We start from the raw sequence: 27,967 nt of genomic DNA, 5'->3' as shown, positions 1-27,967 counted from the left end.
AGCTGAAGATCTCAATGCCATTTCAGGGTCATTTCTGACATTTCTGCCCATCAGAAACATGATAGCATAGGATACTGTCTCATCCAATCAGCATAATGTTTCTGTTTATAAATCAGTCATGAATTCAGATCCCTTGCTAATATATGAATATTTACTTTCAAATATTAATGAAAATTTAGTCATGACTTACAGAGAATGTCTCCTTGTTTCTTTTATGATTTTCTCTTTGGTTTCCCTCTCCATATGAAACATAAAGATAATGGACATTATTATGTCTGTAATGGAAATACTAACGTCTTTTCCAAAATGTGAAGTCAGAAACAACAACCACAGCTCAGCTACAAATAACAGTAAATCACCTCAGGAACAAGCACAAATAAAGTTACAAAGTAAATGAAATTGCACCACTTTTGCTTCATTTATTTTTTTAACCTAACACATATTATATTGATAAAGGATGGAATCCTATCTCTTTTGCTGGCTTCAAACTAATTAATTCTATGAATAGGGTTTCCACAGTTCTGTAATAGTAATCACAGGTATGCATGCAAGTACGCAAGTAATCGTTTTTTTTATATTTGCTTTCATTTTTTATTCTATTTTTTATTTCATTTTTGTTCAAGTACAGCAGTCTGCATTTTCCTCAAACCTCTCCCTCTCCTCACCCCAACCATCTCCACCACCCTCCCCTAATTTGCCCCACCACGAATTTGTACATGTGTCCTTTCTAATTGTTCATAAAAACCCTTCACCCATTTTACCCCATCATTCCCTCCCATCTCTCCTGTGTTTACTCTCTACTTGTTCTTAATTCTAATGATTCTGGTTATATTTTGATTCCTTATTTGTTTTCTTGATTAGGTACCATTTCAATGTGAGATCATAAGGTATTTGCCTTAAAATATGTTTTAAAATTTTAATATTCTCACTTTTTTGTTTGGTTTGGACAGTTGAAGAAAATAATGGCCATCGAAGGGATTTTGGTGAATTCTTCCAGTAAGATGGTAAAGAAAGTATCCAGGATAGGGCAGGAAGTGTGAGAAGAGAAACAAAGGTAAGTGCAGGATACTAGACAGCGTTAAAAAATATACAGTCTTTGAAGAGAAGGAAAATAAGCTCTTCCTGAAACTACCTGAGGATGGTGAATGCTCTAGGTACCACTTCCGATACCTACAAATGTTTTCAAAATTCTGTTTTTGATTATTTCCCAGAAGACCATGAAAAAGCAGAAATAACCTAGTCTTCCCAGTGACTGGAGTAAGACTAAAGAACTAACAACTGCCAAGATTTCTATTCTTGCTGAGTGACATCAGAGAAAGGTGCTAGCACACTGAGTACGCAGGCAGGTCACTGGCATATCAGTATGAAAAGCTAACTCATCCTGGGTGAAACTGGGAATCAGGTTGTAGAGAACATCTGGAAACATGGCATTAAAGCTCAATGTGATGACATCCAGGAATCCACAATGCAATGTGCTCTCAGATTGGAATGGACTTTGGCTGGATTTCAAGTCATCATGAGTTTGCTCTTTATCATTTTCGAAAGGGATTTGGCAAACTCTAACCTCGAGGTCTATGGGTTCTTGGGACAGAAGCAAATGCTTTTTATCAGTTATTTTCACACTTCTGCTTCCATCCCAGTTGTAAAAGGTGACAAAGCCAACCAGATGTATGGATGTAAGCTCAAGTGTTTTAAAGACGTCACTCTACTCTCACATAGTTTACATTGTTTCTAGTGAGAATTCTGCTGTAATTTTTATCCTTATTTCTCTCTGCACAGTGCCTTTTTTCTTTACCTCCTTTTAACAATTTGCTGCTGCTTTTGACAAATTTATTATGAGTTATGTTTAATTGTAATATCCTCCATGAATTTTATGCTTGGAATTTGTTAGATTCGTGATTTTATGCATTTCCAGCTTTTATTAACCTTTGGGGAAACTTTCCCTGGCTGGTGAATGTTAGTGAATTCAGTGTAGCCTGCACACCAAAGAGTCACTCTTTTAACTTCAAGTCAGGGCACCATGCCTGTACTGCAGGCTGGGTCCCCAGTGGGTTCCATGTGAGTGGCAGCCACACACTGATGTTTATCTCCCTCTCTTTCTCCCTTTCTTACCCTCTATAAATAAATCAATATAATTTGTAATTAATTAGTTTGGCAGGAAAGGGGTGAATATTTCTTTAGTGATTTTTCCTGTCCTCCCTCCTATTCACTCTATTCTTTGACAATTTCCAATTGAAGTAGAGGAAGAGCCAGCCACATATTCTCATCCTTGACCAGGTTGGGGCATCCTGGTTCATAGTCTTTTCTGTAGCTCTCCAACCTTTTTACTATTTTGTCCTTTATGTGATCTTTCTGCAACATGTTGCTTGATTCAAATATAAAAATGATCAAAGCCCCAAGTTTCATCTCATCCTAGAGGATTTTGTAGATTTGCTCGTCGTCAGGAAACATTAATGTGTTGTATACGTCTTTAACCAAGCTGTGCTTCATCCTGTGATTTCAGTCTATTTATTCCATTATGTTTCTCTCACTTTTTCTAATCAAGCCCTTATCTCAAATATAGAAAGATCTGAACTGTCTATTTTTTAACAATGAGGAGAAAATTCCTGAAGCTTCCTCAGTTCTCATTTAGTCACAAATAATTTTTTTCACACTATAATATATTTGAAGGAATACCAAAAGATAAGAATTGACGTTTTATTCTGAGTGTCTTGGTTACTTGAGTATCAATTACACTTAAGTTTAATCTTCGTAAGGCCAGATTCAAGTGTTCTCAGAACAGAACTGTAAGAAATTAGAGAAATTCTTTATTTAAAAGTAGTATGAACTAAGTAGCTGCTTCCATATATAGTATTGAGAGCTCTGACAAATGTCCCATTTGGGACTAAAATATTTATTCTGCCACCACTTTCCTGAACCAAACTATAGGGAATCTTTGGTGCAATAGAACATTTTGTCTTCAATCGATAGAAATGCTTCACATAATTATGAGTTTATTGTGCCCTTTATTCATTAGTCCAGATGAATAAGAGTAATACTTTCTAGTACCAATCTGATGGTAATTATAAATCCAGATACTGAACCGTCATGACAGTACTCGATTATGAGATTGTGAAGTTGAAGTGGAGTTGGTGGCAGCTGTGAATTATACACATGGATTAGGTTGTCTTCCATATGAAAACACACATTTTAAAATATTCTCCTGTGAAACTAAAAGACCAAATTTGAGAAGTGCTAGGCCTCACTTTTCATACCAGATACTTCTCCAAAAATCTGAATTTTGACTTTTGAGATACTATAGAATCAAACAACAAAAGCAAAACTTCCTTCCTGATACCCAAATATGCATAAGAGCCAAGAACAATTATTTGCCTCCAAGTGTTCATACACCCAAAAGTAATGCTCAAGAAATAAGAAAGATAAAGCTCGTTCTCATCCAATAGGACATAAAGCTCGTTCTCATTGTAGGAAGTGTTCTTCTTCTGAGAAAGGGCATTCACAATCAATCTTGGGGCTGTGGTTGTACAGAGGCAGATATCAGCCAAAGACATATAGAACAGGAAGAAGTACATGGTATTCGCAAGGATCTTGTTGTTTTTAATAGTCACTACAATGAGAAAGTTCCCTGACAGTGTTGTAAGGTAAAGAATTGGAAGGACCACAAATATTGCTTTTAACAGTAATGGAGATCAAACATAGAGATGATCTTCCTAAACACTGCTGTCATTCATCAAAAAGCTGTAAGGGATAAAATTGTGGACAGGTGTAGGACAACCATGAAAGCCAGGTCATATAATTCTACTTTGTTTTATTTTCAATAAGGAAGGAGAAGTATTGGGGACAAAAGACACAAACTTAGCTTCTGGCAAGATGTATACATTGCATCAGACCAGTATTTTCAGGGGTTTTATCACTGAACTGATTCAGGTTTCTTCACACTCCTGCACTTTCCTAACTCCCTGATCTGGGGGTACAGCACAGTAGTGGAGAATGCAATTTTCCTTTTTCTCATTCTCACTTATACCTGTAGAAGTTTTGAACCAGTTCTAGTATATTTGATAATACAAATCTCCCCTTTTCTCCCAGATAGACAAATGCCTCTATCACCTATTTGCTTATATTATTGTGTGTTATTTTAACTGGATGACACAATCATGGATTATATATTATTCTTGTTGTAAAATCTTATTATTCAAACAATTTTCACTATTGTTACTACATTTGAGCTCACATTTTTTTACAGGGTAAGTGTGCCCATTTACGAGGTCCTTTCAATGTGGAAACTTTGACCTGACATACAGAAATGTTTTCCACTTACAGGTAAAATCATGTGGTATTTTTCTTTCACTGCCTGGCTCATTTCACTTAACATAATGCTCTCCATTTCCATTCATTTTGGGGCAAAGAGTAGGACTCTTTCTTTCCTTTTGCTGCCTAAGATTTCATCATGTAAAAGTATCATAGTTTTTTTCATCCTACTCATTTACAGGGAAACCAAGAAAACAAACAAGCAAGGAAACAAAATATCACCAGACACTTTTTACTTAAGAACAAACTGACAGTAACCAGTGGAGAGGTGGGAGGAGATAATGGGGGAAGGGTAAGAGGGTTGTCAGGCACATTTACAAAGTACTCATGGACAAAACCAAAGAGGGGTAAAATCAAAACTAGGGAGTAGCGATGGCTGGGGTGAGGGGGAGTGGTGGTGGGGGAAATAAAGATAACTGTACTTGGACAACAATAAAAAATAAATAAATAGTAAAGGAAGGGATGGAGGGAGGAAGGAAGGAAGCAAGGAAGGAAGGGAGGGAGGGAGGAAGGAAGGAAGGAAGGGAGGAAGGAAGGAAGAAAGTTTTTCTAAGTACAGTTAGGTTAAAATTGCAGTGAGATACTATTACATAGCCTCTCTGTGCAGCATTCACCATCCACGTCATATAAAACTGTACACCAATTTCATGTACATTTTATGAAGACTTTCTAGGATCATGTAGATCCTAGAAAACAGACATCCTGAGCCCTCCAAGAAAGACACAAGTTGTTACCTTAATTTTCTAGTCTAATTGCAAAATCAGGATCTGTATACTACATGGAGAAGCAAATATCAAAGCAGAAAATCGATATCAAAATGAATAAGAGTGTGGAAGAGGCAAGAGTAGAGAATGAGTGAAGTGAGTACAAGAGAGAAAAGAGATTGAAAATGAGCAGAACCAAGAAAAGGAGAATCTGAGTGTAGCATAGAGACAGAGAAAAAAGGGAGCAAAAGAAAATATTAGGGAGGATAGTTTGATGCAAGATTTCATCACAGAACTCAATTTCTGTCTCTAGGACTTACTGCAATATCACTGTCTAAAAACAAGAAAGAGGGTGCAGATATCAATGATGCACAAGGATACTTGAAAACCCACGTGTGGAGAAAGAACAGCCCTATCGTATCCTGACCCTAAATTTCTCAAAATGAGGAGCCCTTCAAGAGAGAAACTTCTGATAATCTGACTCAATGCCATCTATGGTTCATTGACCCCTTGGGGAGCAGACATGCTTTGAGAGTGCTGAAGCCAAGGAAGACTTAGGGAACCTGGACCACTCTAACTTTTTTTTTGCAGGAACTATGTTCAGCACCTGCATCGTGTCTTAGAACATCCACTGAGTGTAGACTCCATCAAATCAATCTCATCTTTCATTACAAACTATCATTATTCTGCTCCACACATTCCTCATGGCATTTCTCACTTCACTATTCCTGATGGTGTAAATCAAAGAATTGAGCAAGGGCGTTAGGATAGTGTAAAATATTGTCACCATTTTGTCAAAGGAGAAAGTGGATGGAGGTTGAGCATACATGAATATGCAGGGAACAAAGAACAAAACCACAACAGCAATGTGAGATCCACAAGTGGAGAGAGCCTTCCGCTTCCCTTCAATACTGTGAGTTCTCAGAGAGCACAAGATGATGGCATAGGAACCAAGTAACAAAGAGAAGATCATGATGCACATTAACCCACTGTTGGCCACAACAAAAAAGCCAAATACATGAGTGTCAGTACAAGCCAGCTCTAGTACTTGGTACAACTCACACACAAAATTATCAATGACATTGGGGCCACAGAAGGGCAGCTGTAGAACAAACAGACTTTGTATTGTGGAATGCAGGAAGCCCCCTGTCCAGGCCACCCCCATCAGAATGCCACAGAGCCTCCAGTTCATGATAGAAGAGTAATGCAAGGGCTTGCAGATGGCCACATAGCGATCATAGGCCATGACCGTGAGGACAATCACCTCCGCTCCAGCAAAGAAATGTCCACCAAAGAGCTGAGTCATGCAGCCTGCAAAGGAAATGGTCTTCTTCTCTGACAGAGAGTCCACAATCATCTTCAGGACGGTGAGGGTACAAAGGCAGGCATCCAGGAGGGACAAGAAAGCCAAGAAGAAGTACATGGGGGAAACCTGGAGTGCTGAGCTACTGCTAATGGTCACCACAATTAGCAAGTTGCCCCCAACAGTTGCCATGTAGCTGGACAAAAATATAACAAATAATATTTTCTGAACGTTTGGATTCTGTGAAAGCCCCAAGAAGACAAACTCAGTTACAAAGCTCTGGTTTTGCATGAGTTCCAAGAAAAAGCTAAATGCCACCAGAGGAACCATATAAGATCTTCAATGATGGGAAAAAGAAAAATTCACCTGGGACCAGTTTGTAATGCCATTATATCACAGTTATTGACCAACTGGTGCATCCATGTGAAAAGTTAATTACATGCTTCTGTTGTAAAGGAGAACAAATAATTAGAAATTTGTTGAAGACTATAGTGGGAGGCCAGGCAGAAGTCAGGAGGAGATAAAGTATTCAATACTTTAAATTGGTCAGAGCTTATATATTAATTCTAAAATTGCAATCAAACTATTTGATTTCATGTAATCCTTTCAGAAATGTTTCAACAAATATTTTTAGGATTATAAATATGTTTCTATTCCTTTTTTTAGAATCCAATCCTAAAAAAAATTTCTAAAGGCGAATTGAGGTAATGTAAGTTCTTTAAATGATGATGATGCATGTCTTGTATAACAATAAAAATTTAGAGATATATAAAATGTTCAATAATAGGATGGTGTCAAGGCAAATTAGATTACAAAACATTAAGATGTTGTAAATACTAAATAATATGAGGACATAGATAATGAGGCATGTTTACAATATGTTAAGTGAGAAAATAAAAATTTGTAATAATTCTGTTTCTTTGCCAGACATTCTAATGTAATTTTATGTTCTAGAATAGAATATATGGCAGATCTACTTTCAGTATGCGGAGTTAACATTAAGGATCAAGCTTAAGCCCTGGCTGGTATAGCTCTGTGGGTTGAGCATCATTCCCCAAATCAAAAACAATGAAGTTTGAAAGCCACAAGAGCATATTCTCCTGTATCATGAGAGTTAAAAACAAAGGAGACGGGTTCTGACTATTATTTTATTATCTCCAATACGATTAATTTATATTAGTGGAAATGACATGCTAACATACATAGAATCTTACACTAAAAATTGAAAACTAATGAAAATCTTCCATGATAGCCATATCACTGTCCCAGCCCTTCCCAATCTCCATACTCACTTTGAAAAAAATTTAAAGCTCATGCATTCCTATAGGAAGCAGCTGGTTCTGTTCATATTTGTCCTAAAAGATTCCAAGCTCTTTTGTTTCTTCATAGCCATGTATTTTAATGCACTGGAGCTGCACCAGATTGCCCAGGACACCTCCCTGCCATGGACTGTGGATATTAGGCCACTGCATTGGGCTGTGGCTTTTGGAATTTGGCCTCCCAGCTCCACAGGGCCCACTGTTTCTTTCTCATTCATTTTCTCAGTCACATGATGTGTGCATCAATTGTTCCAAAAACAATAGAAATTCCTGTCACAACTTTAAAGTACATATAATATTTGACCCTAAATGAAAAATTAGTAGTAATGTTTTCATAAGTAGTAATTTGTAATTATATTTCAAGCAGTGAATTTTATGCATTTATATGTACCTATATTTTATATCGGTCATATTTGCACATATTTTTTCTAGTAGATATAATTTTTTAAAATCAAAGGAATAGATTAAAACCACAGTCAAACTACTCCCCTAGTTATGTTCCTTAAATCCAGTGTATGCTTTAGTTTAAAAGTAAAGATTGATTCTCTATCTAGCTAATTGTGTACTTTTTGAGTATTTAAGAAATGTTTTCTTCAGATTTCAGAGCCCTTTCTCTCCTCTCCATAATCCTCTCCTGATGTTCGTAAATGCCTCAACTTATACACCCTTACTGCTCCTGGAATTTGAAAAAAATAACCTTTCTCTATATCCACCTATGTCCTTCCTGAGGGATGCCTGAACCTTCTGTTTTCTATTGCCCCAGCGATTTAGTTCATTTTAAGCAAGAGGCAAAGCCACCACCACTAGCACTAAAGCATCTTCAGTTCAGCCATGTAACTATTCCTGATCAGTTCTGAAGCAGAAATCTGAGGCTACGTATGACATCAAATGCACTTGGGGAAACTTAAGTGAACCTATTTAAAATGAGAAGGTTCTTCTCTGTGACTTGAGGGAGACACTCTTCCCTACCCTTAATGAACTGCTATGGGCCTTTGCTGGGCATTTAATATGGGAATATTAGTGCAATATTATATCAATAATTATAAATGGTAAACTCCAGTTGAATTATCATGCTCGTACAACAGTATTCTTTATATGGACTCCAAAAATTCCACTTTTTAATCTAAAACACCAGGATGGAAATATTCAAAACTACATCAGGACATGCATATTCATATGAATCTTACATGAGAATACATCTAGAAAGAATGAATTAAATGCTATTAGAAAACCAAGAGAGAAATATGCATTTGTTACATTTCTAAGGTATTGGATTTAACCTAAAGATGAAAAACTGAACACAGGTTTGATTTCATTAGACTTGAATCAATAGGACCTCCTACCCCTCCAAAACCAGATTGCATTCTAACAGCTGCTCTTTATTGACCAAGGGCAATATTAGGTGTCAAGCAGTCTCCTCTTCACTCCACATATATTATTGGTGTCTAAACCCTATGAATTTGGTAATATAATCCCCAACAAAAAGAAAGATTCTGAGAGCCAGAAAGGTTATGTAACTGGTCCAAGTGTGCATAGTCAAAAGATAGACTCACACGTTGCATTAAGCCTCATACCTGGTCCATGACACCCTGCTTTTAAGTGCAGCATCACAACTTTGGATTTTCTCTAAAAAGGAAAAACTGTGCATGATGCATCTCACCGTGTGGGAGTTCCTTGAAAATGCTGGTGATGGTCATCTCTATTCTCTATAAATAAAAGTCCACTCAGTGGCTGGAAAAAATGTGAAGGTCTTTTCCAAGTCTTACTTTTACATCTGAGAGAGAGGAAGACCATCTCTGGCAGACAACCTAGAGAATGTTCCCCGCAGCCTCAAGCAGGGACTTCAACATGGTCTAGGGGAAAAGAATCAATAAAGAAACAAAGTTTCTGTTTTCATTTCAATTGGAATTGAAAGAGGTTTCCCTGAGGGATCAAGGACCTTTAGAATTGCCTCTGAGTTACTGTCAAAGTTTGAAAGTTGGAAATCAAGGGAGCTAAAAAAGTTCAAAGAAGAACATGATCCCTAAAGCAAGAGGAGAAAGCTTTAAGGACAACCTACAAAATGTGACTAGTGAGTGGTTCTGTGTTTGAATGTTTTCACACCATGCTAGTGAGGTGAATTGTGAAATTGGAAGACTACAGCAGGTGGAATCTAAAAGACTTGTCTTTATTGCTTAGCTGGATTGAGTCTCACTTCTTTCTATGAAAAATTAGTAAATATTAAACAAAACTTCTCTCTACATTCAGAGAGTTAAAATGCATGAAGAACAAACTGTTTCAGAGTTGGCCTTGAGCACTAGTAGCTCATACCCTACACCTAACATTTTCTCTGAATTGGAAGTACAAATTAAACTAAAGTACCCTTATACAATAGATCGAAACAACATTTAACTTACTAATTTTTGGAGTCAATGTTTGATTTTTTACTTGCTTTGATACGCTGTTTAAAGTATCAAGAATACTGGGATGACAGTTGATCCTCATGAGAAAATCTTGATGGTGAGTGCAAAGGGATATCTTAACATCCTTCAGAACTATTCCCATACCAGCAAAACTCCACCGAGAATGTCAGACCACCTTACATTTCCTCCTCCAGCTCTGGCACCTTCCAACTTTGCTGTTGACCCTTTATAACTAGTGTCTCACCAGTCTCCTCACTCCTCCACTGAGTAGTCAGGATGGGCCATAAGACACAATCACTGACCTTCATTTTCCTCTTCAATCCCCCCCCCCGTCTTATAGTGGAAGGAACATTTATCAGACCTCTTATTCTCCTTACCCCTGGCTTACTCTCATCTCCTAAACACATATCATTTAGTTCAGATTCTGTCAAATTGTTTCTCACCAGCTGCTGCCAACTTCACCATTTTAAATAGATTAAGTGTTGGTTTTATCTCTTCCATACCTAGACTTTGTAGGAAAATATTTTATTTCTTATGAGTTTAATACCCATGCATAAACTAGAACACACAGTTACCCCAAAGAATGGATGTATTATGTTCTGATATTACTTTATGTTCAAATTATGGAAGAGATACTCCCAGATGACCACTGAGTTTAAGAAAGGTTTATTTGTAAAATGTAACATCAGGCAGAATGCTTTAGAGAGAAGTTTGCCCTTATAAAGTGTTATGCGGCAATGTAGAATGTCCTGGAATTTTCCATGTACACAGAGGGGCATTGTTGCTGAAATATAGAGCTACATGTGAAATAAGTCTACAAAATTTTGACATAAACTTCCTTGAAGAATAATGTAAATCTGTAAGGCTGTTGATAATATTATCTATAGACATAAACAGGCAAAGTGTGTTTTGTTGAAAGAGGGAACTTCAGGAGAAAAAAGGAAGAATTTGTGCAAACAAGTATAAAGGAAACAGGAACAAAAACTAAGAAGGAGGGAATGGGAGAGAGATAGGGAGCATGGGGGGCTGGGCTGAGATGGGAGTAAAAAATAGAAAACTGTACTTGAACTATACTGACTTAAAAATAGAAAATAAAAAATGTTTTTAAATAAAATAAAAGTGTTCCATCTAAGTTTGTATATCTATATTATTTAAAGGTGACTTGTGGACGTTCAGAGAGGCATGAAAATTAAGAACATCAGAATATTTCATTACACCATAAATTTCTGTGCTCTCCAGAATTTAGCCTGGGCTCAAAAGCATAGCAAAGTGAAAAAAAATCTTCTATTTAAAAAAAATTAGGATATGCATCACCTCTATTCTTTTACTGATTTGTTGCAGAGCTCTATAAATACGTGAACCTCCAGAATCTTGAGTCTGCATGTCCTTTAGCCTGCAAGAAATTCCTTAAAAGAAAAGAGCTCAAAAAAATGGCCTAATAAAAGGTAGATTAGATTTCATCTTGTATGGCATTTAATAATTCAACATGAAGATTAGCAGGATAGGGTGAGTAGAGGAATAAGTGAGCACAGATTATTAGAGCAGTGCAACTGCTTTGTAGAATATAATTATGATAATTTTATGTCATTATATATATGCTCAAACTCACAGAATGCACAACACCAAGAGACAAGCCTAAAATAAACTATGAACTTCGGTGATTATGATGTGCCAATGTAGGTTCACCAAGGGTAACAAATGTCCTATTCTCGTAGGGGACACTGATAATGGGAGGAGGCTGTGCATGTGTATATGAGGCTATGTATACAAAGGGTATATGGAAATTCTCTGCACCTTCCATTCAACATTGCTGCTAAACATAAAAATGCTCTAAAAATAAGCCTTCAATTTTTTCAAAATCCAACATGACATGTTAGCTGATGTATATTTAGACTTTTACACATGTATGCCAAGTGTCTCTCTGAGGTGTTACTCCTTGGGGTCATGAACTATACTGAGACAATGATGGTGATGTATTGTTAAGACCAGCCTTAGTTACAGATACCTGGATCCCAGCCAAGTCTTTGGCTCACAAACCAGAGAAGGAAAAGTAGATTCCCTTTCTTACAAGGCCAACTGCGGTCACTATCTCCTTCTGACATGGACTCATGGTCTCCAAGGCTGATGCAATGGTTTAATTATTTAGAATTCTTCATGCCAAAACTACTTCAACACTAATGGGCACCTTTTTTTATCAACTCTTCAGTGATATCTTCTCATAGCAACCCAAGATTTTTTGGCAAGAAGCTTTGGTGATGAATTTTACTATTGAACTACTGAAAATGGCTCCTACTTGCAGACACAATTCCCCCAACATAGTGAATTGTCTGAAGGTACCTCCTCAGCCACCTTGAATGGCATCTCTGGGTCCAATGCTTTACCCTGGCATGAACTATGTCTGAGCCCTCTTTACTTTCTCCCCGCCATTAAGTTCATGTCAACTCTCTGTCTTTACACAAAATACCTTCCTGACATCCCTCTCCCCACGTTCCTGTCATTCAGAGCACCAGCACAGCACCATTGTTTATATACATGACATTTAAGGTCACTATTTCAGTGTGTGAACAACTGTTTATCAAATATGAATACCTTGTAGATTTTTTAAGAATATTCTGTGAAGTTCAGCTTCAGTCTTAATATTCAGACAAAATAATTTATCACCCTAAACTTCAGCATTTGAAAGGATGAAAAGCTCAATGCCATTTCAGGGTCATTTCTGACATTTCTGCCCATCAGGGAAATGACAGCATAGGTTACTGTCACATCCAATCAGCATGATGTTTATGTTTACAAATCAGTCATGCATTCAGATTTGTTGTTCATATGTGAATATTTTTTCTCAAATATTACTCAACACCACACACTCTCTGGCTCATGATGATTGGGTATTGCAAGGGCTTACAAATGGCGGTGTAGCACTGAAAGACCATGAGGATGAGCATAAAGATGTCGATGCAGCCAAAGATGTGGACTGTGAACACTTGAGACATGTACTCATTGTAGAAAGTTGTCTTATTCTGAGAAATGGCATTCACAATCAATCTTGGGGCTCTGGTTGTACAAAGGCAGACATCAGCAAAGGACAGGTAAAACAGAAAGAAGTACATGGGATTCGCTAGGGTCTTGTTGTTTTAATACTCACTACAATGAGAAAGTTCCCCGATAGTGTTGTAAGGTAAAGAATCAAGAAGACGATAAATATTACTTTGATCAATAACGGAGATCAAACATAGAGATGATCTCCCTAAACACCGCTGTCATTGATCAAAAAGTTGTAAGAGATAAAATTATGGAGAGATGTAGGACATCCATGAAAGCCAGGTCATAGGTGTGGGCGTTCTCGTTGAGCAGCTGCCGTCGCCGCCCAGGCCACTGCTGCGTTCTGGTGTAGAACTTGGAATCCCTGTGCCTCCTTGACAATGAAGCAGAGTTCGATCGTGCCAGCTTTCCTCAGCAAGCTGTGGACGCTTGTGGAGGAAACCCACACCAACGAGTTTATCACCTGGAGCGAGAATGGTCAGAGTTTTCTAGTTTTGGATGAACAAAGATTTGCAAAGGAAATTCTTCCAAAATACTTCAAGCACAATGGCATGGCAAGCTTTGTGAGGCAACTGAATGTGTATGGTTTCCGTAAAGTAGTGCATATTGACTCTGGAATTGTAAAACAGGAAGGAGATGGTCTTGTTGAATTTCAGCATCCTTACTTCAAACAAGGCCAGGATGACTTTTTGGAGAATATTAAAAGGAAAGTTTCATCTTCAAAACCAGAAGAAAATAGAATTCGTCAGGAAGATTTAACAAAAAATGTAAGTAGTGCTCAGAAGGTTCAAATAAAACAAGAAACTATTGAATCCGGGCTTTCTAAATTAAAAAAGTGAGAATGAGTCCCTTTGGAAAGAGGTGTCAGAATTACGAGCAAAACATGCACAACAGCAACAAGTTATTCAAAAGATTGTCCAGTTTATTGTTACATTGGTTCAGAATAACCAACTTGTGAGTTTAAAACATAAAAGGCCTCTGCTTCTAAACACTAATGGAGCCCAAACGAAGAATCTGTTTCAGCACATAGTGAAAGAACCAGCTGATAATTACCATCATAAAGTTCCATATAGTAGGACTGAAGGTTTAAAATCAAGGGAGCGGATTTCAGATGATATCATTATTTATGATATTACTGATGATAATGCAGATGAAAATATCCCTGTTACTCCAGAAACTAATGAGGATGTCATATCTGATCCCTCCAACTGTAGCCAGTACCCTGATATTGCCACTGTTGAAGATGACAATGAAGATGAGTATGCACCCGTCATTCAGAGCAGAGATCAGAATGAACCAGCTAGAGAGACCCTACGTTCTGGCAGTGATGGCACTAGCCCTCTCAGGTCCAGTGCCGTCCAGCTCAATGGCTCATCCAGTCTGACCGCAGAAGATCCTGTGACCATGATGGATTCCATTTTAAATGATAACATCAATCTTTTTGGAAAGGTTGAGCTGTTGGCTTATCTTGACAGTGTTGATTGCAGCTTAGAGGACTTCCAGGCCATGCTGTCGGGAAGACAGTTTAGCGTAGACCCAGATCTCCTGGTTGATTCTGAGAATAAAGGATTAGAAGCTACCAAGAACAATGTAGTTCAGCCAGTCTCAGAAGAGGGAAGAAAATCTAAACCCAGAACAGATAAACAGCTTATCCAGTACACAGCCTTTCCACTTCTTGCATTCCTGGATGGGAACCCTGCTTCTACTGTTGAACAGGGAAGCACAGCATCATCAGAAGTTATGTCCACTGTAGAGAAACACACAGAAGTTGATGAGCTTCTGGATAGCAGCCTGGGCCCAGAACCAACCCAAAGTAAGCTTGTTGGTCTGGAACCATTGGCAGAAGCCGAAGCTAGTGAAGCCACTCTGTTCTATTTACGTGAACTTGCTCCTGCACCTCTTGATAGTGATATGCCACTTTTAGATCGCTAAGTGTCCAAGAAGTGGACTCTACATGTACATATTCATCAAAATGACGAACTATTTATTTTAAAGTATTATTTGGTACCTTTTTTTTGTAAATCACTTTCTTTTGTTGTTTAATTGGATACTGTGTAATCAAAGGCAACTTTTGCTTTTCTCACTAACCACACACTCTTGCAAAGCTTTCAGATGTTACTCAGCTATGTAGGTACACAAGATTTAATGCACATTATTGGCATATCTTTAACTTGTATTCAGATGGGCGTTTTTCTCCAGTTGTAGAACATTTGAATTATTTTTATATATATGCCCATTAACCCCAGTTGTTAAACTTTTGTTTGTTTTACTTGTTTGATGCTGTCTGTCTATATTGAGTGCACTCACTAAAATTAATGTTAGAACTACTAAAACTTTCTCTGTTTCAATTACTTTTACTAAATATTTTTCAGTTGGCTTATTTCTAAAAATTGGGAGCATAAAGTGCCTGTATATTGTAAAACTTCATTTGTCTCTCCTGGTCCAGAGAAGTCCATTCATTCATGTTCAACAGGAAAGGCAAAGTATGCATACATGAGTGCTTGCTGTCTGATATGGTTCCAGTTATGTCTACATAGAAGGGGGTGGGGATGGCGTCGGCCCAGTCCACCTAGTTGGGCTAGTTTTAAGTACAAGTTTTTTGGTTTGTTTTTTTTTAACCATATTCAGTAAAATAAATGTAATGAATGTTGCAAAAAAAAAAGCCAGGTCATATAATTCTACTTTCTTTTATTTCCATTAAGCAAAGAGACGTTTGGGGGATATAAGACATGAACTTAGTCCTGACAAGACGTACACATTGCATCAGAACCCTTTTGGGGGGTTTATCACTGAACTCACTCATGTTTCCTAATACTCCTGCACTTTCCTAACTCCCTGATCGTGGGCTACATCACAGCAGTGGAGAATGTAATTTCCCCTTCTTTAATTCTTGCTTTTACCAGTTCAAACTTTAAGCCAGTTCAAATATATTTGATAACACAAGTCTCCTTTTTTCTCCCAGATAGACAAATGCCTCTATCACCTATTTGCCTATATTACTGTGTGTTATTTTAACTGTATAGCACAATCACAGATTATATATTATTCTTGTTGTATAATCTTATTATTCAAACAATTTTCACTATTGTTATTTTATTTGACCTGCACATTCTTTTACAAGGTAAGTGTGCCCATTTACCAGGTCCTTTCAATGTGGAAACTTTGACCTGACATACAGAGACGTCTTCCACTTAGAGGTAAAATCATGTGGTATTTCACTTTCACTGCCTGGATTATTTCACTTAGCATAATACTCTCCAGTTCCATCCATGATGTCACAAATGATCAGACTCTTTTATTTCCTTCTGCTACATAGTATTTCATCATGAAAATGTATCAGTTTTTTAACACATTCATTTACTGGGGAACCTAACCAAAAAAAAAAAAAAGCAAGAAAAATATAACCAGAGACATTGATTGAGAACAAACTGACAGTAATGACAAGAAAGGTAGGAATGGGTAATAGGGGGAAGGGGGCCAGGTTATCAAGAACAAACAAAGGACACAAGGACAAAACCAAAAAGGGGCATGATCAAGGGTGGGGAGTGGGGATGGCTGGGGTGAGGGAAAGTGGTGGGGGGAAATGGAGACAACCGTACTTGAACAATGAAAAAATAGACAAATAATAAAGGAAGAAAGGAAGGAAGGAAGGAAGGAAAGAAGGAAGGAAGGAAGGAAGGAAGGAAGGAAGGAAGGAAGGAAGGAAGGAAGTTTTTCCAAGTCCAGTTAGGTTAAAATTAGAGTGGGGTATTACTAGATAACCTCCCTCTCTAGCATTCACCATCCATGTCAAATAAAACTTTAAACCCATTTCATGTAGACTTCATACAAATTTTCTAGAATCATGTAGATCCTAGAAAAGAGAAATCCTGAGAAAATCATGCAAGAAAGATATGAATTGATACCTTAATTTTTGCCTCTAACTCCAGAATCAAGTTCTGTATGCTGCATGGTGAAGAAAATATCAAAGTAGAAACTAGATACCTAAATAAATAAGAGTGTAGAAGAGCCAGGAGTAGAGAATGAGTGAAATGAGTGCAAGACAGGAGATTGAAAGTGAACTCACCCAAGGAAAGAATAGGCAGATGATAGCATGCAGAAAGAGAGACGGGACGGAGCAAAAGAAAAAATATTAGGGAGAATAGTTTGATGCAAGATTTCATTACAGAATTCAACTTTTGTCTCCATGACCTACTGCAATATCACTGCTCCAAAGCCAGAAAGAGGATACAGTCATGAGTAAGGGTTCTTGACAACCTTGAAAAGCCAGGTGTGAAAAAAGAACAGCCCTATCCTATTCTCATTGTAAATGCCTTCAAGTGAGGGGTCCCACAAGACAGAAACTACTACCAATCTGACCTCAAAGCAATCTATTATTTATTTGCCTCTCAGGGAGCAGATATGCTTTTGAGAGTGCTAAAGCCAAGAAAAACGTAGGGAACCTTGACTCTATAACTCTGCATTGCAGGAACTAAGTTCTGCAGTTCCATCATGTCTTAGAACACACACTGAGGGTAGACTCCATAAAATCAGTCTCATTTTTCATTATCAACTACCATTATTGTTCTCCACACATTCCTCATGGCATTTTTCACTTCCTTATTCCTGATGGTGTAAATCAAAGGATTGAGCAAGGATGTTAGGGTGGTGTAAAATATTGTCACCATTTTGTCAAAGGGGAAAGTGGATAGAGGTCGGGCATATGTGACTATGCAGGGGACAAAGAACAAAACCACAACATCAATGTGAGATCCACAAGTGGAGAGAGCCTTCCACTGCCCTTCAGTACTGTAGGTTCTCAGAGAAAACAAGATGATACCATAGGAGGCAAGCAACAAAGAGAAGATTATGATGCACATTAACCCACTGTTGGCCACCACCAAAAGCCCAAAGACATGAGTGTCAGTGCAGGCTAGCTCTAGTAAAGGGTACAAGTCACATACAAAATGAGCGATGACATTGGGGCCACAGAAGGGCAGCTGTAAAACAAAGAGAATTTGTATTGTGGAATGCAGGAAGCCCCCTGTCCAGGCCACTCCCATCATAATGCCACAGAGCCTCCAGTTCATGATAGAAGAGTAATGCAAGGGCTTGCAGATGGCCACATAGCGATCATAGGCCATGACTGTGAGGACAATCACCTCCACTCCAGCAAAGAAGTGTTCAGCAAAGATCTGCGTCATGCAGCCTTCAAAGGAGATGGTCTTCCTCTTAATCAGAGAGTCTACAATCATCTTCGGGGCAATCACAGTGGAGAAGCTGGCATCCAGGAGGGAAAATAAAGCCAAGAAGAAGTACATGGGGGAGCCCAGGAGTGCTGGGCTGCTGCTGATAGTCAACACAATTAGCAAGTTGCCCCCAAGAATTGCCATGTAGCTCAACAAAAGTATAACAGATATTATTTTCTGCACGTTTGGATTCTGTGAAAGCACCAAGAAGATGAACTCAGTCACAAAGCTGTGGTTTTGCATGATTTCCAAGAAAAAGCTAAATGCCACCAGAGTAAGCATATAAAATCTGCAATTATGAGAAAAAGAAAAAATCATCTGGGACCAGTTTGTGATACCATTTTATCACAGTCATTGACCAGTTGGTGCACCCATGTGAAAAGCTGATTACATGTTTCTGTTGTAAAGGAGAACAGAAAATTAGAAATTTGTTGAAGGCTTTACTGGGAGGCCTGGCAAAAGTCAGGAGAAGATAAATTATTCAATACTTTAAAGTGGCCAGAGCTTATATGTAGGAAAAGTATTCATATGCAGTAGGGAAGAGACAGAGTTTCCATCTCCACTGCAAAAGCATATCACTTTTCCAGGAGTGAATTATTGAGGAGGATTCTGAAGTCACATCCACATTGAGGACAGAGAACTTATACTTTACTGGTCATTACTGCAATCAGTATGGAATGGGAATGGGGTGACTCAAATGCCATCACGGATCATGAGAGGACCTTATCTACAAAGAGAAGAAGAAATAACCCCTAGTTTAAGAGTCATTTATTTCTTTAAATTTATTTAATTTTTTTCAAGTACAGTTTTAAATCTATTACTCCCATCCCATGCCACACCCTGTGTTCCCCCTAACCTTCCATTTCCCTCTTCTCAGCTGTTGACCATGTATCCTATATAAGAGTCATTTAAAATTCATTGCTACTCATCCAAATTTGTTACCTATGAACTGAATTGAGACTTTAAGATGAATACAGAAAGCAGACTGACAGCTATCACAGGGAAGGTGGTTAGGGGATGGGTGGAAATGTGAAAAAATTAATAAAAACAACTCATGGGCATAGACAATAGTGTGGTGATTACCAGAGGGAAGGAGAGGTGGGCACAGGGGTTGTGCCCACCTCTATGTAGAAGAGGTTAAAGGGTGAATAATTGGTGGTAGAAGGAGGCTTGACTTCAGATGGTGAACACACAATACAATGTACAGGTGATGTACTATAGAATTGTACACTTAATCTCTATGTAATTTTGTTAACCAATGTCACCCCAATAAATCCATTAAAAAACAAAATGAAAAAGATGAATTCATTCATTCCCTATACAAGAAGAGAGCTCTATGAAAAGGTGCCTAGCTCTATGCAAACATGTAACAAGTATGCACATGCTGACTTGGGTTCTTTCTTCATTCATTATTTAAAATAAGAATGAGTGTTTATTAAAAATAATGATACCTACCTACTTACGAGTATTGTAAGCACGACCAAGTGAACTAATGTAAAGAAAGTAGCTGTTGAAGAAATAGTCCTAGGAACAGTCCAAGTTAGATCTTATTGTCGCTATTTTCCTGGAAGTAAATCCATGCTGAAAGAGAAAATATCAAGTCACATACTGGGTCTGGAACTTAAACAGACTCCCAGCTACAACACTTAAGTATTCCTAATGCATCAAGAGACAAAGGAGCAGAGCTGGCCCTTCTGCTCTCTTCATGCACCTCTGGAAATCAAAGTCTTCTGAGTCCTTTGCTCATCCTTGAAGGATGACACAGAGCAAGTGATGTGGATTCATAAAGTAATAGTCCAATTACTACACATACAAATTGGCAACAACCACAAAGGTAAGGAATAGAAACAATATGTTGAGAATAGCTAGAGTCTTGAGACTTATTTACATATTTAGTAATTATTTATACTATATGGCCCAATCTGATATTCTACCACTTGTCATTTATATGACTTTATTGCAAACTAAGTATGTTCGTGTATAACCTACCTGCTCATCCCACAGGATTAACGTGAGTGTTTAATTGGCAAAGTGTAAAATTTGGGTACCGTAAGTGCCATGGAAAATTGTAGTAACTATTCCCTCACTTAGCAGGACAGCCACATTACCCATGAGTTATCCAGATAAGTACTCCAGCTATTGACTATTTTCCATAGCTACACAACAGTTTTCAAGAATGGTTGTGTCCTCACCAACACATACAACAGAAATTTATGTCCTAAATGTGTGTGTACATATACATATAATCTGTTTGTTAAATTGGTATATAAATTAATAATTAGGCTTACTGTGAGAATTAAAAATAACCTGATCTTTGTGAAAACCATTCAGAGCTAACGAAAGACAATTTATAATAAAGACATAATTGTTTATGGTAATATCTGTCTTTATGCTTACTTTAAAATAACCATTTCAACTACATTCCCAAGGTTTGTATAGCCATTCTTAGACAAAGCTGCACTGTGAACATCATATTCAGCTACAAATTTCCACCCAGGAAACAAGAGTATAAAGCAAGCACTATAAGGTCATTGGATCAGTCAACAACCATTTATTAAAAAGTAAATGATACCAATGTAGGATCCAGCAGTTACCAGCCTGTCAGCAATGAACATAGTGAGCATATATTCTTTCAAATTAGTGTTTTGGGTTTATTCAGATGAATTCCCAGGAGTAGAATCAACGAGTCATAAGGCAATTGCCATTATTAATTTTTGAAGTATCTCCATTCTGCTTTCCACAGTGGTTGCACCAATCTGCATTCCCACCAACAGTGCACCAGGGTTCTTTTTCCTCCACATCTTCACCCTCACTAAAGGTACATTTACATAATGGAATGCTGTGGGGATATAAAAGAGTAGAAAAGCTTACCCTTTGCAACAGTATGGATGGACCTGAAGAGCATTACTCTGAGTGAAGTAAGACACTCAGAGAAAGACAAGTACCATATGATTCCACTCACATGTAGAATCTAATAAGCAAAATGAACGAACAAACAAAATAGAGACAGACTCACATAGATAGAGAGAACAGGCTGTCAACTGTTGCGGGTGAGGGCTGCTAGGTGGGAGAAGTGAGGAGACTGAGCAAACAGGAAAAAGAAAAGACAAAACGCTCATGGTCACACACAATAATGTGGTGATTGTCAGGTAGAGGGAAAGTGGGGGCCATGGAGGAGGAGGATATTGCGGGATCAATGGTGAAAGACACAAACTAGACTTGGGGTGCCGAACACACAATTCAATGTACACATGATGTGTTGTTGAATTGTGAGCTTGAAAGTTGTATGATTTTGTTAGCCTGTGTCACCCCTTTCAATTCAATAGAAAGGGGGGAAACTATATTAATTCTAAAATTGCAATCAAACTACTTGATTTCATGTAATCCTTTCAGAAATATTTTAACAGATATTTTCAGGATTGTAAACATGTTACTATTCCTTTTTTTGGAATCCAATCCTAAAAATTTTTCTAAAGGTGAAATGTGGCAGTGTAAGTTGTCTCATGGAAGATGATGCATGTTTTTCATAACAGTAACACTTTATATAAACATATAAAATGTTCAAAATAGGAAGATGTTTATGCAAATCGGAGTACTACAAATTAAGATGCTGTGAATACTAAATAATATGAGGACATAGACGGTGAGGCATGTGTACAATATGTTAAGTGAGAAAAAAACCTTGTAATAATTCTGTTTCTTTGCACAGACATTCTAATATAATTTTATGTTCTAGAACAGAGATAGACTTACTTTCAGTATGTAGAGTTAACCTTAAGAATCAAGCCTAAGCCCTGACTGGTGTAGCTCTGTGGGTTGAGCACGATTCCCCAAACCAAAAACAATCAACTTTAAAATCCACAACACCATATTATCCTCTATCTGAACAGTTAAAAACAAAGGAGATGGGTTCTGACTATAATTTTACTATATCCAGTGTACTTAATTTTCATAAGTCAAACTAATATGCTAACATACATAGAATCTTAGACTAAAAATCATAAACTAGTGTAAATCTTTTATGATATCCATATCATTGGCCCAGCCCTTCCCAATCTCCATACTCACTTTGAAATCAATTTGAAGGTCATGAACTCCTATAGGAAGCAGCTGATTTTGTTCACATTTTTCCTAGAAGATTCCAAGGTGTTTCCTTTCTTCATAGCCATGAATTTTCATATATTGGAGCTGCACCAGATTGCCCAGTACATCTCCCTGCCATGGACTGTGGATTTTAGGCCACCCTGTAGGGTTCATGGCCTTTGGAATTTCGCCTGCCAGCACCCCAGGGCCCACTGTTTCTTTCTCACTCATTTTCTCAGCCACCTGGTGCTAGCATCAGTTGTTCCAAAAACATTAGAAATTCCTGTCTCAACTTTAAAGTGCATATAATATTTGAACCTAATGAAAAATTAGTAGTAATGTCATAAGTAGTAATTTGTAATTATATTTCAAGCATAGAATTATAGATGCATTTATATGTACTAATACATCATATCAGTCATATTTGCACATATGTTTCTAGTAAATATAATTATTAAAAATCAAAGGGATAGATTAAAAACCATATTCAAACTACTCTTCTAGTTAGGATCCTTAAATCCAGTGCAGTCTTTGGTTTAGCACTGAATATTTATTCTCTATCTAGATAATTTTGTTCCTTTTTGAGTATTTAAGAAATGTTCTCTTCAGATTTCCGAGCCCTTTCTCTCCTCTCCATAATCCTCTGCTGATGTCCGTAAATGTCTCAACTGGTTCACCCATACTGCTCCTCGAATTTGAAAAAAAATAACCTTTCTCTATGTCCACCTATGTCCTGCCTGATGGATGCCTGAACCTTCTTTCTTTCTATTGACCCAGCGATTTCGTTCATTTGAAGCAAGAGGCAAAGCCACCACCACTAGCACTAAAGCATCTTCAGTTCAGCCATGTAACTATTCCTGATCAGTTCTGAAGCAGAAATCTGAGGCTGCGTATGACATCAAATGCACTTGGGGAAACTTAAGTGAACCTATTTAAAATTAGAAGGTTCCTCTCTGTGACTTGAGGGAGAAACTCTTTCCTACCCTTAATGAACTGCTATGGGACTTTGCTGGGCATTTAGTATGGAAATATTAGAGCAATATTATATCAATAAATATGAATGGTAAATGCCAGTTGAATTATCATTCTCCTACAACACTATTCCTCATATGTCTTCTGAAAATTCCACTTTTTAATCTAAAACATAAGGATGGGAATGTTCAAAACTACATCAGGATATTCATCCTCACATTAATGTTAATTGAGAATACAATTAGATAGAATATATTAAGTGCTGTTAGAAAGCCGAGACAGAAATATGCACTTGTTCCATTCCTAAGGTTTTTGGATTTAACCTAAAGGTGAAAAACTGAACACAGATCTGGTTTCATTAGACTTGAATCAATAGGACCTCCTACCCCTCCAAAACCAGTTTGCAGTCTAACAGCTGCTCTTTATTGAGCATGGGCAATATTATGGGTCAAGCAGTCTCCTCTTCACTCCACATATATTATCAGTTTCTAAACCCTTTGAACTTGGTAATATAATCCCGAAAAAAAAAGAAAGATTCTGAGAGCCAGAAAGGTTATGTAACTGGTCCAAGTGTGCATAGTCAAAAGATAGACTCACACATTGCATTAAGCCTCATACCTGGACCATGACACCCTACTTTTTAAGTACAGCATCACAACTTCGGATTTTCTCTAAAAAGGAAAAACTGTGCATGATGCATCTCACCGTGTGGGAGTTCCTTGAAAATGCTGGTGATGGCCATTTCTATTCTCTATAAATAAAAATCAACTCAGTGGCTGGAAAAATGTGAAGGTCTTTTCCAAGTCTTACTTTTACATCTGAGAGAGAGGAAGACCATCTCTGGCAGACAAACTAGAGAATGTTCTCCGCTGCCTCAAGCAGGATCTTCAACATGGTCTAGGGGGAAACAATCAATAAAGAAACAAACTTTCTGCCTTCATTTCAATTGGAATTGAAAGAGGTTTCCCTGAGGGATCAAGAACCTCTAGAATTGCCTCTGAGATACTGTCAGGGTTTGGAAATTGGAAATCAAGGGAGCTAAAAAAGGTCAAAGAAGAACATGATCCCCAAAGTAAGAAGAGAAAGCTATAAGGACAATCTAGAAAATGTGACTAGTAAACAGTTCGGTGTTTGAATGTTTTCACACCATGCCAGTGAGGTGAATTGTGAAATGGGAAGACTACAGCAGGTGGAATCTAAAAGTCTTGCGTTTATTGCTTAGCTGATTGAGTCTCACTTCTTTCTATAAAAAAATTGAGTAAAGATTAAATGAAACTTATCTCTACATGCAGAGAGTTAAAATACATGAATAACAAACTGTTTCAGAGTTGGCCTTGAACACTAGTAGCTTATTCCCTTCACTTAACATTTTCACTGAATTGGAAGTCCAAATTAAACTAAAGTACCCTTACACAATAGATTCAAACAACATTTAACTTACTAATTTTGGAGTAAATGTTTGTTTTTTTACTTCCTTTGACACGCTGTTTTAAGTATCAAGAATAATGGGATGACAGTTGATCCTCATGAAAAAATCTTGATGGTGAGTGCAAAGGGACATCTTAACATCCTTCAGAACTATTCCCATACCAGCAAAACTCCACCGAGAAGGTCAGACCACCTTATATTTCCTCCTCCAGTTCTTGCCCCTTCCAACTTTGCTGTTGACCCTTTATAACTAGTGCCTCACCAGTCTCCTCACTCCTCCACTGAGTAGTCAGGATGGCCCATCAGACTCTATCACTGACCGTAGTTTTCCTCTTCACCGCCCCCCATCTTAGAGTGGAAAGAACGTTTACTCAGACCTCTTCTTCTCCTTACCCCTTGCTTACTCTCATCTCCTTAACACATATCATTTAGTCCAGATTCCGTCATATTGTTTCTCACCGGCTGCTGCAAACTTGACCATTTTTAATAGATTAAGTGTTGGTTTTATCTCTTCCAGACCTAGACTTTGTAGGAAAATATTTTATTTCTTATGAGTTTAATACCCATGCATAAACTAGAACACACAGTTACCCCAAAGAATGGATGTATTATGCTCCGACATTACTTTATGGTCAAATTATGGAAGAGATACCCCCAGATGACCAGTGAGTTTAAGAAAGGTTTATTTGTAAAAATTAACATCAGGCAGAAGGCCATAGTGAGAAGTTTCTCTTATTAAAGTGTTATGTGGTAATGTAGAATGCCCTGGTATTTTCCATGTACACAGAGGGTCATTGTTGTTGAGATATAGAGCTATATGTGAGATAAGTTTATTAAAAATTTGACGTAAACTCCCTTGAAGGATATTGTAAATCAGTAAGCCTGTTGCTAGTATTATCTATAAACATAAATGAGCAAGTGCATTTTGTTAAAAGATGGTAAGACTGAATTTTGGATCACTTGAATTCAAGTTTTGTACCTGAAACTCTTAGCTATGTGAACTGAGGCAAGTAAATGAGCAAACCTCCCTTGGCTTCAGTTTGCTTCTCTCTAAAATGAGGATAGTAATATGGATATTGCCAACTTAGAACATGGATAAGTCACCTAACTCACCTAAATATCTCTGGTCAATAATAAAGCATTTATTTCATGTAAATATATGTACCACACATCCAAAGAAACAACTGTGGAACCTAAGCATATGCATTTTTTGTTGAGATTAGATAAAAGAATGTTCACCTTTGTTGCTTCAAATAGCTCCTCAACTCTTTGAAAGGAAGAAAAAAAATGTTCCTTTTATACAAGAAAAAATGTGAGCCATAAGGTTGTTAAGAAAATAAGACCAAATTAAGAGTAACTTGAGTAACTTATAATTTTATGGGTTTTTTTTTGTGCCAAGAAAAAAACACAGATGGGCCATAAATTATTATTTCTTCCTTCTGTTGGGGTCTTTCTTTCTACTTTGGTATGTACATAGTGCCCAAAAGGAAAAACCTCAGCAGGGGTTCTCCAATTCCCCAAATATACATCTCCCCATATATTCTAAGAATTTTTATCCTCTTTTTTTTTTGCTTTACCACAAGCTAAGCAAAAATAAAAGAATCCTAATATCCAAGTCCTATGGAATAGCCAATTTCATCCACGTAACATGTATGAAGAATTTCAAAACATAGCAATGAGACTCTGAAGAAAAATTTACTCTGGCTGTGGTGTCCAACCTGTGGCCTACAAGGCTCAGGATAGGTGTAAATGCAGCCCAACACAAAATCATAAATTTACCTAAAACATTATGAGATCTTTTTGTGATTACGTGTCACAATGTATTTAATGTTTTGCCCAAGACAACTCTTCTTCCCTTCTTTGGCCCAGAGACACCAAAACATTGGATACCTGTCCTAGTATCCTCACACTAGGGATTTGTCATTGAGTTTTCTATTGCATACCCTGGATGTGTGCACATGAACTTCAAGGCTGTGGAAAAGTACAGTAAAAGTTATCAAAAGCATAGGAGCAGAAAAATCTCTAGGACTATTCATGCTGTCGCAAAAGATAGGCTCCCTTCCTTTTAATGGGAAGTAGTATTCTATTGTGTAAATGTACCACAGCTTTCCAATCCACTCTCTACTGATGGGCATTCGGGCTGTTTTCAGATCTTGGCTATTGTAAATATCGCTGCTATGACCACAGGGTGCATATATTCTTTCAGTGTTTATGGTCTGAGGGAAGGAGGGTGAGGAATAGGTGCAGGCAGCAAGGGGGGAAATGGGGACAATTACAATACTGTAAACAATAAAAACAAAGTTTAAAAAAAGGTATCAAAAGCACCTAGTGAAAAGCTGAGCCATTAGTAAGTGCTCAGTAAGCTTCAGTTTCTGGATCTCTTTATTCCCTACCTTGATGTGCACAATCTGTTAATTTTCCTTCAAAGTGTGCAATAGATATAATCCTCCCTGTTTATATACATCATCATGTTCTCGGCATTTGAACAGGCTAAGCTACTCTCTTCTTCAACAAACTCTTAATGGCAATTTTCACCTTTGTGTCTCACCGTGTAAATGACAGGATTAAACATGGGAGTTAGGATTGCAAAGAACACAGTCACCAACTTGTCCACAGGGAAGGTGACCACAGGACACATGTAGGTGAATATGCAAGGCACAAAAAAGGGTACAACTACAATAAAGTGGGAGCCACATGTAGACAGGGCTTTGCGCTGTCCTTCAGAGCCATGGGATTTCAGGGAGCTCAGGATGATTTTGTAGGAGGTGAGCAGCATAGAAAAAATAAGCAAGCACATGGCCCCACTATTGGCTGCCACTACCATTCCGAGCCTATAGGTGTCTCTGCAGGCAAGTTTCAGCAGTGGGAAGAGATCACACATGAAGTGGTCTATGACATTGGGACCACAGAAGGGCAAGTTGACCATGAATAGAATCTGTACAGTGGCATGCAATACTCCTCCAATCCAGACCACCAGCACCAGGAGGCGGCAAAGCCCCTGCCTCATGATGGTCACATAGTGATGGGCCTTGCAGATGGCCACGTAGTGGTCATAGGCCATGACAATGAGAAGGATGATCTCTGAGCCTCCCGGGAAGTGCTCCACAAACAGCCGGCTCAGGCATCTGGCCAAAGAGATGATTCTTCTCTGGTACAAGAGGTCCATGATCATTTTGGGGGT

General features: G+C 37.9%; 4 protein-coding genes across 4 annotated transcripts; 1 reads left to right on the top strand and 3 right to left on the bottom strand.

Annotated features, from left to right (window-relative positions):
• Window positions 1-5,670: 5,670 nt before the first annotated feature.
• On the bottom strand, window positions 5,671-6,645 carry LOC118974825 (olfactory receptor 4C15-like). Its single transcript, XM_037028411.1, has one exon. The coding sequence runs from the start codon at window positions 6,643-6,645 to the stop codon at window positions 5,671-5,673; it is 975 nt and encodes a 324-aa protein (XP_036884306.1).
• Window positions 6,646-13,455: 6,810 nt separating this feature from the next.
• Window positions 13,456-15,007, top strand: LOC118974805 (heat shock factor protein 2-like). Its single transcript, XM_037028399.1, is given in 2 exon segments — window positions 13,456-13,905; window positions 13,907-15,007. Coding segments are annotated over 2 exon segments (1,551 nt in total).
• A 2,603-nt stretch (window positions 15,008-17,610) lies between these two features.
• LOC118974812 (olfactory receptor 4C15-like) lies at window positions 17,611-18,585 on the bottom strand. The gene has a single exon (XM_037028404.1). It carries the CDS (start codon window positions 18,583-18,585, stop codon window positions 17,611-17,613), a length of 975 nt encoding a protein of 324 aa, XP_036884299.1.
• An 8,719-nt stretch (window positions 18,586-27,304) lies between these two features.
• Window positions 27,305-27,964, bottom strand: LOC118974804 (olfactory receptor 140-like; the record flags this gene model as incomplete). The annotated part of the gene is made up of 1 exon (XM_037028398.1): window positions 27,305-27,964. A coding segment is annotated over one exon (660 nt), but the record flags the coding sequence as incomplete, so codon positions are not given.
• Window positions 27,965-27,967: the final 3 nt, after the last annotated feature.

Source organism: Sturnira hondurensis, unplaced genomic scaffold, assembly GCF_014824575.4.
Source record: "Sturnira hondurensis isolate 20B ecotype Veracruz unplaced genomic scaffold, ASM1482457v3 Scaffold0019860, whole genome shotgun sequence".
NCBI lineage: Eukaryota > Metazoa > Chordata > Mammalia > Chiroptera > Phyllostomidae > Sturnira > Sturnira hondurensis.
This window is presented reverse-complemented; position numbering and strand designations above follow the sequence as displayed.